General features: G+C 40.4%; 1 protein-coding gene across 1 annotated transcript in view; it reads left to right on the forward strand.

The window, feature by feature from the left end:
• The window catches only part of tex261 (testis expressed 261), a 37,558-nt gene extending 23,218 nt beyond the window's left edge, over nt 1-14,340 (forward strand). The window contains exons 2-6 of the mRNA XM_060938750.1: nt 2,472-2,551; nt 4,829-4,982; nt 9,640-9,707; nt 9,808-9,910; nt 11,280-14,340. Coding sequence (XP_060794733.1) covers nt 2,472-2,551; nt 4,829-4,982; nt 9,640-9,707; nt 9,808-9,910; nt 11,280-11,395 — 521 coding nt within the window. The 3' untranslated portion in view covers nt 11,396-14,340. The remainder of the gene's footprint in view (nt 1-2,471; nt 2,552-4,828; nt 4,983-9,639; nt 9,708-9,807; nt 9,911-11,279) is intronic.
• Nucleotides 14,341-16,766: the final 2,426 nt, after the last annotated feature.

The raw sequence follows: 16,766 nt of genomic DNA on the forward strand, positions 1-16,766 counted from the left end.
AAATGATTCATGGTGTTTTCTCCAGTAAACACCAGTCTTCTCCTTGCTGCTACAGTAGTTCTGCAGGCCCAAAACACACGACTTTGCTTCAGCTGTTTGCATGTCTAACAGTTGCCATTGATGCACCCTGATGTTCACCAATTGTGTGCATTCTTCTTAAAGTTAGTAAAGAAATCTGTTGCAGAAAACAGTTTTAAGTTGTTGTATTTATCATTTTCTTTGCCATGGTACAGTCTTAATTTTTCCATTTAGAGGTCTTGAAAAGGTCTTAAAAGTCTTTAAATTTGTACTTGAAAAATGTGCAGATACCCTGATGAGACAAATTTATAAGTTGTGGCGTGAAAATGGCAATAATATTGTAGTGTGTTGGGGTGAATGGACGGAGGAAGAAACACATTGTAAACAGACATTCAAGTACAATAAAAAGTAGTAAGAGACTAGAAAATAAGATAAAATAGAATAAGACAGACAAAATACAAGAATAAAAGTTAGTGCAGAGCAAGGAATTACTCAAAAGCCTCAAATTTGATGTAATAAAAGGCAGCGACAAAGAAGAAAGTCTTCAGCTTTGATTTAAAAGGACTGAAAGATGCAGCAGACATAAAGTACTTTGTATTGATTAATGTAGGAAATGCGCTCAGTATAATATGGATTTATCACAAAATTACAGGCATGTATTTATTATTTCGAAAACCCACCAGCCGACTGATTTGGCACGTTTTAATTGTGCGACAGCAATGACGTAAATAACGGCATGGCGGAGTAGTGTCTGAAAGTGTCTGTGGTTGGTTGAAGAGAGCAACTGGACTTGCTTGAAAAGTCTTGAAGACGTTTCGCCTCTCGTCCGAAAGGCATCCTCAGTTCTGTCTGTCTAATAGGGAGTATCCAGTATTTATCCTCTCATGGATCATCATAGAATCCGAATCAGAATGCTGATGGCTGCATTGTAGGTGGCTGATAGATGTCTTAGACACCCACCTCTGTTCAGTGATGGTCGTTCCAGGTTGACAAAAATGAACGATCCTCTCTGGCTAAGATGTCTGCCAGTTTTCTGGAAGTCCTCTCATACTCCCACACCAGTCGATGGGAACTCATCCCAAAGTGCGTAGAAACATATCTGTGAAGATACTCAGTCATCCAGGTCCATAGTAATCTGTGGTGGGTAGAAGAGAGCAACTGGACTTGCTTGAAAAGTCTTGAAGACGTTTCGCCTCTCGTCCGAAAGACATCCTCAGTTCTGTCTGTCTAATAGGGAGTATCAAGTATTTATCCTCTCATGGATCATCATAGAATCCGAACCAGAATGCTGATGGCTGCATTGTAGGTGGCTGATAAAAGATGTCATAGACCCCCACCTCTGTTCAATGATGGCCGTTCCAGGTTGACAAAAATGAACGATCCTCTCTGGCTAAGATGTCTGCCAGTTTTGAAAATGTGTCTGAAAGTGTGTTTTCATTTTACCAATGAGCTCACTGTATAGTCCTCTATATAGTAATTCCCTGTATAGTGAGTAGGGAGTAGTGAACGAGTGAGCGATTTTGGATACAGAATAAGTCTGGAAAGCAAATATGGGCGATATGTCCACGAACTTGTGGCCATACAGTATGTACTTAAGAAAATTTAAAGGCCTTTCCTGAGCTGAAATATGTTTCTCTTTTGCATGGATCTCAACCAGAAATAAAGTTGTTGTTTTTTTTAAATGTATAGTTTCTTAAAAAAATTACATTTTCAAAATCAGTGAAAGACACCATGCTTACATCTACAGCCATAACCTAATGTACTTATGACTTGGACAAAACTTTATCCCCGAAGGGCAATTAGAAGGGCGAAGAGCGGTACATTTAAAAGAGCAAGAAAATAAAATCACAAAAAGAATAAAATCACAAAAATGGGTGGGGGAAAAAAAAACACAAAACAAAAAAAAAACAGCGTATTATGTACAATATACAATGGCAGGCCTGTTGCCAGTAACAAAGTAAAAAATAAATAAATTAATTAAAAAAAGGCAGCAGATAAAATATGGCAAATAAATAAAATGACGCGTGGATAAAATTTAAAATGACAATATGATTAGAGTGACATTGTAGTTAAAGTGACAAGGTGATATTGTAGTATTGCACATCAGGACATGTGATATTGCACTAGAGTATTGTACAGAAGACTTAAGTTATTGTAACTGTCTTAGACTTCTTAGAGTTCAGGAGGAGAATAACACTTGGAACGAAGGTTGCTCTCCTCCTCTGGGTCTTACAGGCCGGACAGCGGAACCTGCGACCAGATGGCAGCTGCTCAAATGCCGATACTGAAGCAGTATCAGTGTTTGAGCTACTTTCTGATCAGATGTATTCATTAAATCATGGTTCAATCCATCCTGGTCAGGGTCGTGCTGAATGTGTTGGATATGTAGTGGTGGTGGGTTTTGTTGTTGTTGTTTCTCTTTCTCTTAGACAGTTTTTCTTTCCCCTGTGCAGCTGCAGGTCTGTACTACCTGGCAGAGTTGATAGAGGAGTACACAGTTGCCACCAGTCGAATAATAAAATACATGATAATGGTAAGTGAGAACTAAATTTATATATACAGTCCTATGCAAAAATCTTAAGCACATGTAAACAAAATGCTGTAGGCCAAAAATGGCTTAAAAATAATGAAATGAAGTGTCTCAGCATTAAAAAAATACTATAAACAGTCATCAGTAAGCCATAATAAATGAAACAAAGTCAATATTTGGTGTGAGACGACCCTTTGCTTTAAAAAAAAAAAGGCACTCTCCGGTCCAGTGAGTTGTAGGTTTTACTGAGCATCTTTCAGAACCAGCCCCAGTTCTTCTGGACACTTTAGGGGCATTCACACGGCACATATTTGCATCGATGCTGCACCGATGTATTTTGTTGCAATATATCTTACAGCGGTGTGAATTTTGTGGAGCGTTCACACGTCACAAACCTGCTTACTAGAGAGAAGCGTGTTAGCACCGGTGCAGCCCCACTGGCGTTCACACGGCAGTTTTTGCGACCGTGCTATACGATAGTAATAATGCGGAAATGAAATATGCGCACGCGTGAAAATGTACTTCCTTTTCCCGGTTGTCATGGCATCACCAAGCACCGGGAAAACAACGTGGATGAAGACACCAGTGTTGCCAGATACTGCTGACGTTTTCCAGCCCAAAATATGTTCAAATCCGCCAAAATGCACTTAAAACCGCCCAATCTGGCAACACTGGAAGACACGCAGTTCTGTTGTTGTTGATATTCGCCATTTTGGAAGCGCAAAATACCAGGATGCAAATTATGCAATGCCCGTATGTAATCAACTCTCCTCACGCGTAGCGAGTCTACCCCTGTAGCGTTCAGACGGCCCATTTTATATCGGTGCTGCCCCGCAAACTAGCATTTACTCCGGAGTAAATTTCTTAAACCACCTCCCGAGCAGGGTTAGATTTGCACCGGTTTAAGCAGCTTTCAGGGGCTACACCGCTATAACTTTGTACTGTGTGAACGCTGTACCGGGGCAGCCCCGGTGCTACACCGGAGTAAAAGTTGCCGTGTGAACACCCCTTTTGACTGTCACACTTGCTTCTTAATTTTGCACCAAAACCCAGCAGCCTTCATTGTGTTTTCTTTTTTAATCTGAAAAGTGCTCTCTTATGTAATATGCTGCTCAGATACAAACTTTTTTTTTTTTGGTAACATTTAATTTTGTGCTGGAAAACAAATGAATGTTTGGAACTCAAATGTTTTTGTACTGACTCGATAATTTAGCAATTATAAAATAGAAATCTGTAACAAAGTTTGTATGAAAAAAGAAATGTAGGGTGCTGAAGACTTTTGTACCGCACTGTAGATTAAGGCCGAATCCCATTTCACCCCTTGGACCAACCCCTTGGCCCTTCCCCTCCATTTTGCGCGTTCACGTGAAGGGGTAGGGGTATCCCAATCCCAGTTAACGCGGAGGGGTAGGGGAAGGGGTAGGGCTTCTGTACCCCTCCAAACGGAGATTTTCCTGGAGCTGACTCCGAACGAAGGGGTTTGAGTGATTTCCCACAATGCCATGCAGATTTCAGCGAGATTTCAGCGAGATTTCATGCGGATTTCAGAAAGATGGCGGTTCCCGCGGCGAAAGATTGTCATAAATGTATTTTCTCCATTATTTACGTGTTTTAAGTTGTTATCCAGAGGAAACACGCCGCTTGATTCGCTTTTGAGCTGAGAATGAGCAGTGATTTCTGAAATCCAAGCTGCTGCTAAAAAGCTTTGGGAGTGAGTATTGTTTTCGGTTGCTTGACTGCGTACGTTTTGTTCTGTTATTCTCGCTTTTATTGTTTACATGAGTGTTCTGACACCTCATTCTGTCGGATGTGGTGCACGAAGCGCCAAAGATATCCCATTCAGTGGTGTTAGTTAACAAATCACACCCTGCCAGCAAAGATTTCTGGTTCTGCCTCTGGCTCTGACTGTAGCGGCTGGTCGCAGCCAATGACGCATTTGGTCGCGTTTTGCTAACGTAAACGCTGACGGAGGTACGCGATGACGTATGCGATCGTTGAAGGGCTATCCCAATATGTAGGGGTTGAATTTCAAGCCCTATCCCTTGTAGCTCAGTTTCAAGGGGAAGGGCCAAGGGGGAGGGGGAGGGGTAGAAATTAGAATTGGGATTGGGCCTTAATGCGCGAGTGTATTTTGGCCTGAATTGAACATTTCACAAGCTTGATACTGGGACCTTTAATAAATATAATGATCATCAAAAATTTTTTTTCTATATCTTTTTGTGTGTCAAACCATTTAAACTGAGACTCATTTCTATGATGTACATGTCTCCTCTGTGTCAGATCTCCACAGCTGTACTGGCAGGACTGTACGTGTTCGAGGGCTTCCCGATGCTCATGATTGGAGTCGGCCTCTTCACTAACCTGGTGTACTTTGGCCTGCTGCAAACATTCCCTTACATTATGCTCAGCTCACCAAACTTCATCCTGTCATGTAGTAAGCACGGACAAAACGAACCTTATCATATGTGTATTTTGTACAGATCTCTGCCTTTTGCAGTATTGTTTTTATTACTAGTTTTTGCATTTGTTGTTGTTTGTAGTTTAGTTTGCCAAAAAATACAAGATGGGTCTGTGCAATTAGATCACATCCCTGTTGGATTCTCAATTCTGATTGGTCAGAACGTGTTAACAAATTATAATAGCAGCTCTGACAGTGGTTCTGGCTGCAAAGCAAATCACAGGTTCATATTTAATGCTGTTCAAATATTTTATTGTTTCTATAGTAACAACTAATACACAGAGACTTGTATATGGGTCTGTCTCAGAAACTGGGTACTGTGGGGGTACCCCACAAAATATACTCTTTCAATAAACTATACGGTTTTGAATGGTGATGTTGGTTTTAATTTGAAATAAAATGATGAAAGAAGTAATACAGATAAAACTAAATCTTTGATGCGAATATTCAGAATTTGGCAAAAATTCTGCAAATTTGTGGGAAAATGGCAGCTTGATCCGGGACACAATGAACGGTTGACTCCATCGCATTCCCTTAAAAAGGTTGTAGTCCACTGAAAAGTCTACAGTTATCGCTAATTGTATTTTAAGTTGTAATTTTATCCACCTAAGGATTGGTGCGCTCACAGAATAATCATAACCGTAATAAAACATCATGCAAAATATTTCATCACCGTTGTAACTCCATTTTCCGCAGACCCAAAACCAATACGATCGTGTGTTTTGATCTAAACGGAAAGCTTCAGGGTCAAGGTCACGACCTCACCAAAAGTAGGAACTTAAAATCACTACGCCATATAAAAATGTAGTTATAAATCTGCGATTTTGTTTTTTAAAACGAAAGCTGAAAGTTCGGTATAGAATATGTTTCTTACAGAATATGTTACGATGGTAGCTGCTCTTGTATGAATTTGAGCTATAAAATGAGTTGTGGTCTATTTTTTACCGTAGCGTGTTATTTGTGTGCGGGGAAGGACACGCATTAACAATTTGCATGTGTAGAATGGAATTTTCCACTCCAACAGTTAGAAGTTGATCGCGCTTCCATTTGCAGTCTCTCTGTTACGTGAGTGATCTGTTCGGACGTTATTGCTGAAAAGGTGAGTTTTGACAGTTTTATTTTGTTTTAGTCTTGCAGTATAAGGCAATAGAATGTTTCTTTTCCATCTTACTTTCATATTTCGTAGTGTTTGCGTATTTTTGGCCAATATTTTGCAACCATGGTCAATTTAGATCGAACTTTTGATAGAATCTACGGCCAGTCATTTTGCCCCGCCCCCGCCTCGCGCTCCGTCCGGTGCGGTAGTGATGTCCCGTTGCTCGCGCGCCGCAGCAGAGACCCGCGCGACCTTCAGCCGGTACAGTCGCTGTTCTTTTACCAGCGCCGTTATTCTCATCTTTCCGGTGCGTTCTTGATTTTTCCATTGTGTCCTATTTCGCCATATCAAATACCCAAAGTGTATCCTATTATTCATATTTAAGTGAATAATCAATTCAGTCATCATAACTTGGCATTTTTAACCCAAGCAATCAAAAATAGGAAATTTATTCAATATTTTCACTCATCTGTGAAGGAGGGGCTTTAGTTCTTCATGATGGAGTTATTTTATATGTAAATCAATTTTACGAAAGTATTTGAAATGTAATAAAAAAAATGTCCACAGTGGAGGTCAGATAAAGCAAGATACTATCTTTATTCTTATTGAACATGACAAAAGAAACATTGAGTGTTAGGTAAATGCAAAAAAAAAAGTAAAATTAGAAAATTTATTTTTTGACCATAACGTCCCAAATGAGAGAGCAGTTTCTGAGACGGACCTGTATATACACTTCAGGGTTCTGACTGCAAAGTCGAATTCTGGGCAAAAATTTTTGTTTTGCTGTTGGAGATGTTTTGTATTGATTTGATGCTGATGTGAGTTGAAATCGAGGAGTTGCGCTGCTGCACACACCATGTATCTTATGTGTAAATGTTTTGCCGAGATAAAAAGCGTCCCATGTTTTATGATTCTGGAGATTGCCGAAGCAAGTGAGTAATAATATCACGTGACCACCATGGGGCGTGTTTGACCTACTTTTAACCAAAACAAGTCGGCATGGGCAAATATGTCGGACTCCGCTCTCTCACCAGCAGAAAAGAAAAGAAAAATATGAAAGTGCGCCAGAAAAGCGATGGAAACCAAAAGGTTGTTGTGAAGGAACGGAGCGACTGAAGGATGAAACGGGTGCGAAATCTGATGAAAAATTTGCAGCGCTTATCTTGGATTGATGAGTCTGAGTATGGAGTTATACACCTAATGTTTTGATTTTACAGGGAAATAAATAACACAAAAGCAGTAACAGAGAAAAGATATATTCGTCTTTTGTTTCATGGATCTCTTCGCGAATGTCAACTACAAATTACATCCTTGCGACTCAAAACTCTCCGAGGTCGACTGAGAGTCACGATGTTTTCCGCATGTCACCATCTTGGTGTGACACAGTTGCATAGTTATGCTAATTAGTTGAAGCTCCTTGCATTCGGCTGTTTCCGTAGGGCCATTCTGTTTACCTCAAGACAGCGTTGTAGTCGAGTCACTAAGGTGGTGTTTACATTAGACCGTATCCGTCTCGTTTTCGTCGCGGATGCACTGTCCGTTCACATTAAAACGCCAGGAAACGACTCCACAGGCGGAACAACTTGAATCCGCCAGGGCCCACATATTCAATCCATTACGTATCTGATCCGGTGCTGTGTAAACATTTGAGGAACGAGGATACGCAGTGTTGAGCTCTAGCTGACGTCGTCATTGGACAACATCACTGTGACATCACCTTCTTGATTCGCTGGCGTTGGTCATGTGACGCGACTGCTGAAAAACGGCGCGGACTTTTACTTCCTGCTATTTGTCCCGAATCACTGCTCGTGCGCTTCACTCGCGCGCTCTGTGAGCTGCGCAGGGCCGGAGTGCGCACCCTCCAGAGGGCACTCGCTGTTCAGGGCGGAGTGATTTGGAGCGCAGGATGCCTGCGGAGCCGAGCGTATCCGTGTATTGGCGTTGCTGTGTGCACGCAAATCGTGTATTGGCGTTGCTGTGTGCACGCGAATCGTTTTAAAAACATTAATCTGATGATCCACTGGTACGGTCTAATGTAAACCCCACCTAAACATCGAGTCTTCGAGTCCCCAGTGTTCAAGTCCGAGTCATTAAAGAAAATTTCGATTCGAGTCCACTATTGATCTGAGTCAAGTCCAAGAACAAGACTCCATGTGCATCATTTGACAGTGGCTGTTGCTGCCTTTATGCGAAAGCGTCTCTGCTACTGTGTTGGACTGACATTACTGCTCGACTGCCCCGTTTTAGTTAACAGGCTACAGATAAAAAGCTTGTTCATCGCTCAGCAAGCCCCGCCCACTATCAACAGGGCAAATAACATGAGAGAGGGTTAACACTAGCTAGTTAATCGCTCAGCAAGCAAACCCCGCTATCAACAGGGCACTGAACATAGTGTGTCACTTCCTTCTCTGGGTGGAGTCTTACCAAATGACGACTGAAGTTCGAGGTCGTCCCCGTCGTCTCCTCGATAGTTCTTCTACATATGGAACATAGCAGTGCATTTTCTCCCACTGCACGAGAAGTCTGTATAAGCAACGCGGACAATCCTAGGGGCTTCTCTCCAGGCATTTTAGCACCATTAACGTTAGTTTGTTCCTGAACATGATGTATGAACCGGTCAATGTGCATTCTCTTGCATGAAATTAATATAAAAATTAATGTAGATATAAATATCTTATGCCAAATTATTATGGCATGTTACAAAAAATAAACAAAAAAATCTGAGTCCTCGTCTCTAGTTTGAGTCCGAATGCAGTTAATGCACGAGTCCGAGTTCTGGACTCGAGTACTACAAGCCTGCCTCAAGAGGTAGGAAATTCGGTCCCAAAATGGAGAAAAGCAACCCTCAGCACATCAAAATGATCTCGTCTGCATGATATTGTTCTTGTGGGACATAGGAAAATGCCATGCACAATTTAAAAAAACAAAAAAAACGAACAATTTCAGTTGACTTTGCAGTCCTTTTAATCTAAGCCAAAAAATAAAATTAATTTAAAAATTGTTACGCTTAACAAGTATGACTTCTTTTGTTGATATGGTGATGCTTTCTATCAGATGTTTATTTAACACTTCTAAAAAGGAGTCACCAGTGTGAGCTCCTTGTAACCGACACAACATTGAAGAGGACAGAGGAGTTTGTGGTTTCTCAATAAAATTATTTTTTCTTGTTAAATTCAATAAAGACTGAAAAAGAGAGGCTGGGGAGGGATGGACTGTTTGTAGCTGCTGTAATGTAAATGATAACATAAATATGCCGTTCTAAAATAAATTATAAATCTTAACTGCTGGAAAATTGCTGGGGTATCAGGGGAATAAAACACTGTGGCTGTTATTAGAAGATAATCAACGCTGGGGTGATTCATGTTACTCTGCTTCATGCTGAATTGCATCACACCGACACACTGCTGATTTATCTTCTCATAGCAGCGCAATACTGAAGGTTTATTTTTTAGATTTAGAAAGCTTGTTTGGTCACTACACACGCAGTCTGTGTTCCTTTACTGATCGTGGTCTTGTTTTGGGATTTATTTTTCTCAGTACTGGTGGTGATAAATCACTATATGGCGTTCCAGTACTTTGCAGAGGAGTACTATGCCTTTTCAGAGGTGAGTGGAAACCTTTAATGGTTAATCTCCTCTGAATAAATGATTACAGTAAATGCTGGGTTATCACAACAGTCCAATACTGGCTGTTCTCTTGTTCTAGGTTCTAGCATACTTCACAATTTGCCTGTGGGTGATACCGTTTTCTTTCTTTGTATCTCTGTCTGCTGGTGAGAATGTTCTTCCATCGACAATGCAGCAAGGAGGTCAGTGTCACAGTTCTGATTAAAACACTACAGGTTCTCTTGTGTATATTTTACGAGCGCTTCATTAAACCATTAGCTGTTTGAAGGAGTCTTCACTTTAGTTTCAGCCCAAAATCATACAATCAGTATGTTATTGATCACATTTTAATTTGTTTAATTATTAGTATCGACTTTGATATTTTCATGTAATTATCTCACAGGATCATGCGGTTATAACTGGTATCAGCTGGTATCTTTTTGACCAAATTACACAGTAGCTTGCTTTGTTTTGTTTTTTTTAGTGCGTGTGCGTGCGCGTCTTCTCAGAACCTGATTTATGATGTGCAGTTTGGCTTATATGTTGGTTTTTTTTTCGTTTTTTTTTTCCCCTCTCCCCCCAATCTGGGTGAAGCCCTGTATTGGGGGGGCAGGTGTTGAGCAAGTTAGACTCATGGACTGGTCTTAAGCATAGCATGAATCTTGCTAGAAAATTCTCATATCTACCAGAGATGCTTTCATCTGGTCTTTGAACAGAGACCCTGTTGTCTGACCATTGATTATTAAACACCATTACAAGACTAATATCTTAAAGGTAGACTGCCTTTCAGATTTTTCAACTTTAGGTCATAAAAAGAATTTTCCCGACACCGAATTATTTTTGTTTAGTGGATCGAAAGCGATTGAATTGAAATCGCAGTCTTCCAATTTTATTAGTTTTTTTTTAAATAGAAGAGTTAATGAATTTAGGGCCACATGGCCCTAAATTCTCCGCTTTTTTTTTTTTTTTCCTGCTTCACCATGACCCAATACAAGAGACTATGTCATGCATCACGTGGTGGGCTTTCCCTGTTTTCGCAAGGCATTGTGGGATAGAAATTTGAAACAGGAGAGAAAAATGGAGGACGCGAGTGTGTGAATGAAACGTGAAAGACCGATTACAGTAACGGAAAGTGAGAAGAAAAGACATTGTTATATATGAAGGAAAGGAAACGCAGGACCAAACTAATAAATATCGGCGGTCAGCGAGCACCTTGGTGTGATCAGTTGTTCGTTTAGCGACAGAATGATGGACTCAAAGGTAAACCTGCGCATGCGCACACGGACTTCCTCTGTCTGCTTGACTGCGCAAAGCGAGCGATTTCATGTGCATTATTTGCTAGGGAATCCCCTCAAATTAAATAACTTCCCAGGCATAGAATAGCCTTTTTTTTTTTAAATAAAGATATTACAGAAATAAACATGTATCACAATGACCAAATTTCAGAGGGAACTAAATTTCACTGATTTTATGAAATCGAAAGGCCGTCTACTTTTAATAGAATAGCAAATCCACTGATTATGGATGGTGTGTCAAAAATACAGTTTATTCTCTGTTTGCTCTTTTCTCCAGATGATGTCGTGTCCAACTACTTTACTAAAGGGAAGAGGGGCAAACGCTCCGGGATCCTCCTGATATTCTCCTTCCTGAAAGAGGCTGTTTTGCCAAGCCGACAGAAAATGTACTGAAGCACGACAGTTAAAGGGAAGAGGATGAACGGTTGGCTTGGGAAAGGATGAGAAATGGGTTATGGGCAGGGTTTCCAGGTGTCCTAGTGAACCTGATCCATGGGATGAAGGGAGAGGGGGATGTTTAGAGGCCGAAAAGTAAAAGAACTAAAGAGAGCATCTGTGTGGAGTACCATGTCTGGACGTATGCACACAATCTGCCACGGAGATATGAGCTCCTCAGCTGAAGTAACATGTCTGTCTCCCTGTCTGTCCATCTGTTTTAAATGAAGTAAGCACAGCCAGTTAATGCTCCATCAGTGGCCCTCAGCCACGGGATGCCTTCAGGCTCCTAGCTTCAGCATTATTAAGGCTGATTTGGAACTGTAATTACAGGGAGTGACCATTGTCCATTTTGGTGTCGAGCTTTGTTTAATTCATGTGTAGAATTTTGTTCAAAAAGTCTTTCATTTTTAAAGGCTTGACTCATAGACATACGCTGCAGTGTCTTTTGCTGGGTGATTGATAAACGTGGGCTTTTTTGCATAATTTGATGACCGCAATACTGTCAGTAGTTGACGCTAAGAATTTTCCTATAATTCTTGTGCCACAGTCATCAAGGCATTTGGTCATGCTTTTTATTATTTGTAAGCTGTAAAGAGCAAAGTAGTTTGCCTAAACATTTCTAAATTAATCACAGTTGCGATGTAATGGTATAGAAAAGATTTCGAAATAAGCGCTTCAACAGATCCTTACATTTATTACAGAGAAGCCAAAAATGCTTAGTACATATAAGGGGAGTTTTTTAGTCTCATGACGTTCTTTATAATGTTCACAAACATTAACACTGCTTGTCTTTTTTTTTTTTTTTCTCTTTTTTTTTTTTTTTTAAAAGCCAAGTGAATTTGACCACAGTGGTCTTTCATCAGATGTATTTTTTTCCCCCCCCACACATGCATTTAATAAAATTGACAATTAAATTTGATTTTCATGGACTATGTCCAGTTCTACCAATTAATTTTTCACCCGGAGGTGTGATACCCTGTCACGCTCGTCTATGAACCATTGCCCTTTACATTGAAGTGGCTACTGTTGAGAGTGTGAGGTCGATGAGAGGTCGTGCTAATCTGCCTTACCCTATTACACTCACTCACTCACTTCAACATGCTCGCACTTGGGGATTTCACCATTTAGAGAGGTGGTGTTGGTAATGCACACTGATCTGAAATCAGTGTTTTGCAAAGTTTCATATGAAAAATAAGAGCAGGTGTTCCTGGGTCAGTGTAACTTTGAGTTTTGAGGTGCTCAGGGTCCGGGGTGTCTTGACTTCAGGGCTACAACGCTGCAGTTTTGCCTTTGACTTCATTTACGCACCTGAGCTTACGTTTATTAACTGTGCATGCAGTATGCACAAGGATGTATGACTTCAATTCTGTTTTAAATTAAAAAAAAAAAAAAACCGGCAGCTTCACAGAAATCCAGATGTAGATTTACATTCTTAATGAACAAGCTAGATGTGATGGTGGTAAGGCTCCCAAATTTAGTGCAAATATCAAAAAAATAAAAACATTTAAGAGACAGTATTTACAGACAGTTTTGATCATTCATTTACAAAGCACCAAATTAATGTTGAATACAAACAAGTTTGTGGTTATACTCAACCTCCATTAGTATCAGTATTAGTGCATTAGCTGGTAATGAAGATGGAGAGGGAATGATTTTTCACTTCAGACACGGTTTACTGGAAATTTAAGGCTATAGCGTGTATTTCCATCCAGTATTGAGTATCTCCCACTGTTTGATAGATCAATGCTTTTAGCCCAACCTTCAAGCTACAATTAAGGTCAGAAGTTTACATGCGCTCATCATGTACATGAATGTCATGTCAATATTGGACTTAAACTGTTCATTTTTTTTGGGGGGGGGGAGAGGCGGAATGATTGTACAACATGCATCTCTAATAAGGAAAAAAAAAGAATTTAATGACTGTTTTAATTTATTTTGAGTTTTCTGAAATCAACATGGGCTCAAAACTACATACACCTGGTAAGATTATTAATTCAGTGGTGCTGAAAGTTCCAAAATGTCTTTTAACTTCCCATGGCCCCTTAAATTCCTGTTAGTGATCATGATTTACTACAGCTGGTAGCTTCTCTGGGCGGCACGGTGGTGTAGTGGTTAGCACCGTCGCCTCACAGCAAGAAAGTTCCGGGTTTGAACCTAGCGGCCGGCGAGGGCTTTTCTGCGTGGAGTTTGCATGTTCTCCCCATGTCTGCGTGGGTTTCCTCCGGGTGTTCCGGTTTCCCCCACAATTCAAAGATATGCAGTTAGGTTAACGTGGGGCGGCCTTGGGCTGAGGTGCCCTTGAGCAAGGTACCTGACCTCTGACTGCTCCCTGGGCGCTCTAGTGTGGCTGCCCACTGCTCTGGGTGCGTGTGTTGACTGCTTCAGATGGGTTAAATGCAGAGGATGAATTTCACTGTGCTTGAAGTGTGCATGTGACAAAGGTTTCTTAAACATAAAAAGGGTGTGTTTGACGACACATATTGGATCCACACATAACAACGAGAAAGTCCAAGGAGCTCAGTGCAGATCTGCGAGAGCATCATAGATGTACATAACTCAGGAATGTTTCTTGCAGCCATTTCTAAACAAATGCAGATTCCAAGGTCATCAGTTCAAACAATTATACGCAAGTACAAGTTCTGTACTTAAAAGTCCGGTCCTTACTGGGAAACCAACACAACACATTTAACTGAACTCTAGTAATTCTGCTAAGAAGGATGGTCAAAAATCTAACTGGAATTCGACCAGAAGCTTGTTGGTGGCTAACTTTCTAAGGGACATTTAACCAAATATCAGGTGTGTGTGATGTGTATATATAATTTTTTTTGACCCTGTATGTATAATTTTGACCCTGTGTTGATTTCAGAAAACCCAAAATAAATTAAAATCTGTACACCAAATTCTGTTGGTTGTATAATCATTCAGCCCCAGAAAAATAACAGTTCAAAGAAATCATTGGAAGCCCAATGTTGCTGTGACGTTCATGTCCATAATGACTGGATGTAAATTTCTGACTTCAACTATATATGTACAATGTCACAAACCAGGACTTCTGTTAATTGTAATTACTGACTTTACAAACATCTTGAGTGTATTCTCGTTGCAGTTAAACTGCCGTAAGTGAATTCAGTTATATAAATCCAACAGTTTCTACTGAAATTGCTGCTTTCTGATATACCTTTGGAAAGCTGATGTTCATTTACTCTGTTAAAAATGACAAAACAGAAATGTTAAACATCACACCTGAATAACTTTCTACTTTATTGATGAAAATCAAAATATCTGCTTCAGATTTTTTTGTGCATTTCTCCATAGCACTAGCAAAATGTCAGATCCCTTTTTGAGCTGAAACCCACATACCATAGTGTCTTACAAAAGTATTCATCCCCTTGGTGTTTGTCCTGTTTTGTCGCATTACAAGCTGGAATTAAAATGGATTTTTGGGGGAGTTAGCGCCATTTGATTTGCACAACATGTCTACAACTTTAAAGGTGCAAATTGTTGTTTTATTGTGACACAAACAGTAATTAAGATGAAAAAAACAAATCTGGAGTGTGCATAGGTATTCACCCCCTTTCGTATGAAACCCCTAAATAAGTGCTGGTTCAACCAACTCACTTCATAAGTCACATAATTAGTTGATTAAGATCCACCTGTGTGCAAAGTGTCACATGATCTGTCACATGATGTCTGTATAAATCACCCTGTTCTGGAAGGACCCTGACTCTGCAACACTACTAAGCAAGCAACATGAAAACCAAGGAGCCTCCAAACAGGTCAGAGACAAAAGTTGTGGAGAAGTATAGATCAGGGTTGAGTTATAAAAAATATCCCAAACTTTGAATATCCCAGGGAGCACCACTTAAATCCATTATAGCAAAATGGAAAGAATATGGCACCACTACAAACCTGACAAGAGAAGGCCGCCAACCAAAACTCACAGACCGGGCAAGGAGGGCATTAATCAGAAATGCAACAAAGACACCAAAGATGAGACTGAAGGAGCTGCAAAGATCCACAGCAGAGATGGGAGTATCTGTCCATAGGACCATTTTAAGCCATACACTCCACAGAGTGGGACTTTATGGAAGAGTGGCCAGAAAAAAGCCATTGTTTAAAAAACAAATTTGGAGTTTGCCCAACAGCATGTGGCAGACTCCCCAAACACATGGAAGAAGATTCTCTGGTCAAATGAGACAAAAATTTCTCTTTTTGGCCATCATGGGAAATGCCATGTGTGGTGCAAACCCAACACCCTGAGAACACCATTCCTACAGTGAAGCATGGTGGTGGCAGCATTGTGCCGGCAGCATTGTGCCGTGGGGATGTTTTTCATCTGCTGGTCAGGACTGAAGGTAAGATGGATGGCACTAAATACAGGGGAGTTTTGGAAGAAAACCTGTTTGAGTCGGCCAGAGGTTTGAGACTGGGATGAAGGTTCACATTCCAGCAGAACAATGATCCTAAACATACTGCTAAAGCTACACTGGAGTGGTTTAAAGGGAAACATTTACATTTCTTGGAATGGTCTAGTCAAAGCCCAGACCTCAATTCAATTGAGAATCTGTAGCATAACTTGAAGATTGCTGTACACCAATGCAACCCATCTAACTTGAAGGAGTTGGAGCAGTTTTGCCTTGAGGAATGGGCAAAAATCCCAGTGGCTAGATGTGCTAAGCTAATAGAGACCTACCTCAAGAGACTTGCAGCTGTAATTGCAGCAAAAGGTGGCTCTACAAAGCATTTTTTTTTGGGGGGGGGAATACCTATGCACACTCCAGATTTCTGTTTTTTCATCTTAATTATTGTGTCACAATAAAACAACAATTTGCACCTTTAAAGTGGTAGGCATGTTGTGTAAATCAAATGGCGCTCCCCCCAAAAAAAAACAAACAAACAAAAAAAACATTTTAATTCCAGCTTGTAATGCAACAAAACAGAACAAACATCAAGGGGGATGAATACTTTTGCAAGACATTGTATTAATTTTGGGCATGCCTGTATTTAAATGAGTGACATGCACATACATGGGGTTATGAAAAATTGGTACTTATTAAGCCTTATTGCTGAAATCTGTGCATGTGGTAGTCTAAATATTACACAGTTTAGAACTGTGTTTAGAATTGGAATAAGCCCCTGACTCAAATCATATGCTAATTACCAAGTCCTTTATCAACGGGGTAGGGGGATTGACGGACAGTGGGCCAACAGAACTGGTGTCTAACATCCCTTGTCTAGGAAAGAAACCTTACAGTAATCTGTTAGGTGACCCTGACCGCTAACAGCACAGCCATCTCAAAGCATACGATTGATTTTTAGGGCATGG

This window comes from Neoarius graeffei, chromosome 1, assembly GCF_027579695.1.
Source record: "Neoarius graeffei isolate fNeoGra1 chromosome 1, fNeoGra1.pri, whole genome shotgun sequence".
Classification (NCBI taxonomy): domain Eukaryota; kingdom Metazoa; phylum Chordata; class Actinopteri; order Siluriformes; family Ariidae; genus Neoarius; species Neoarius graeffei.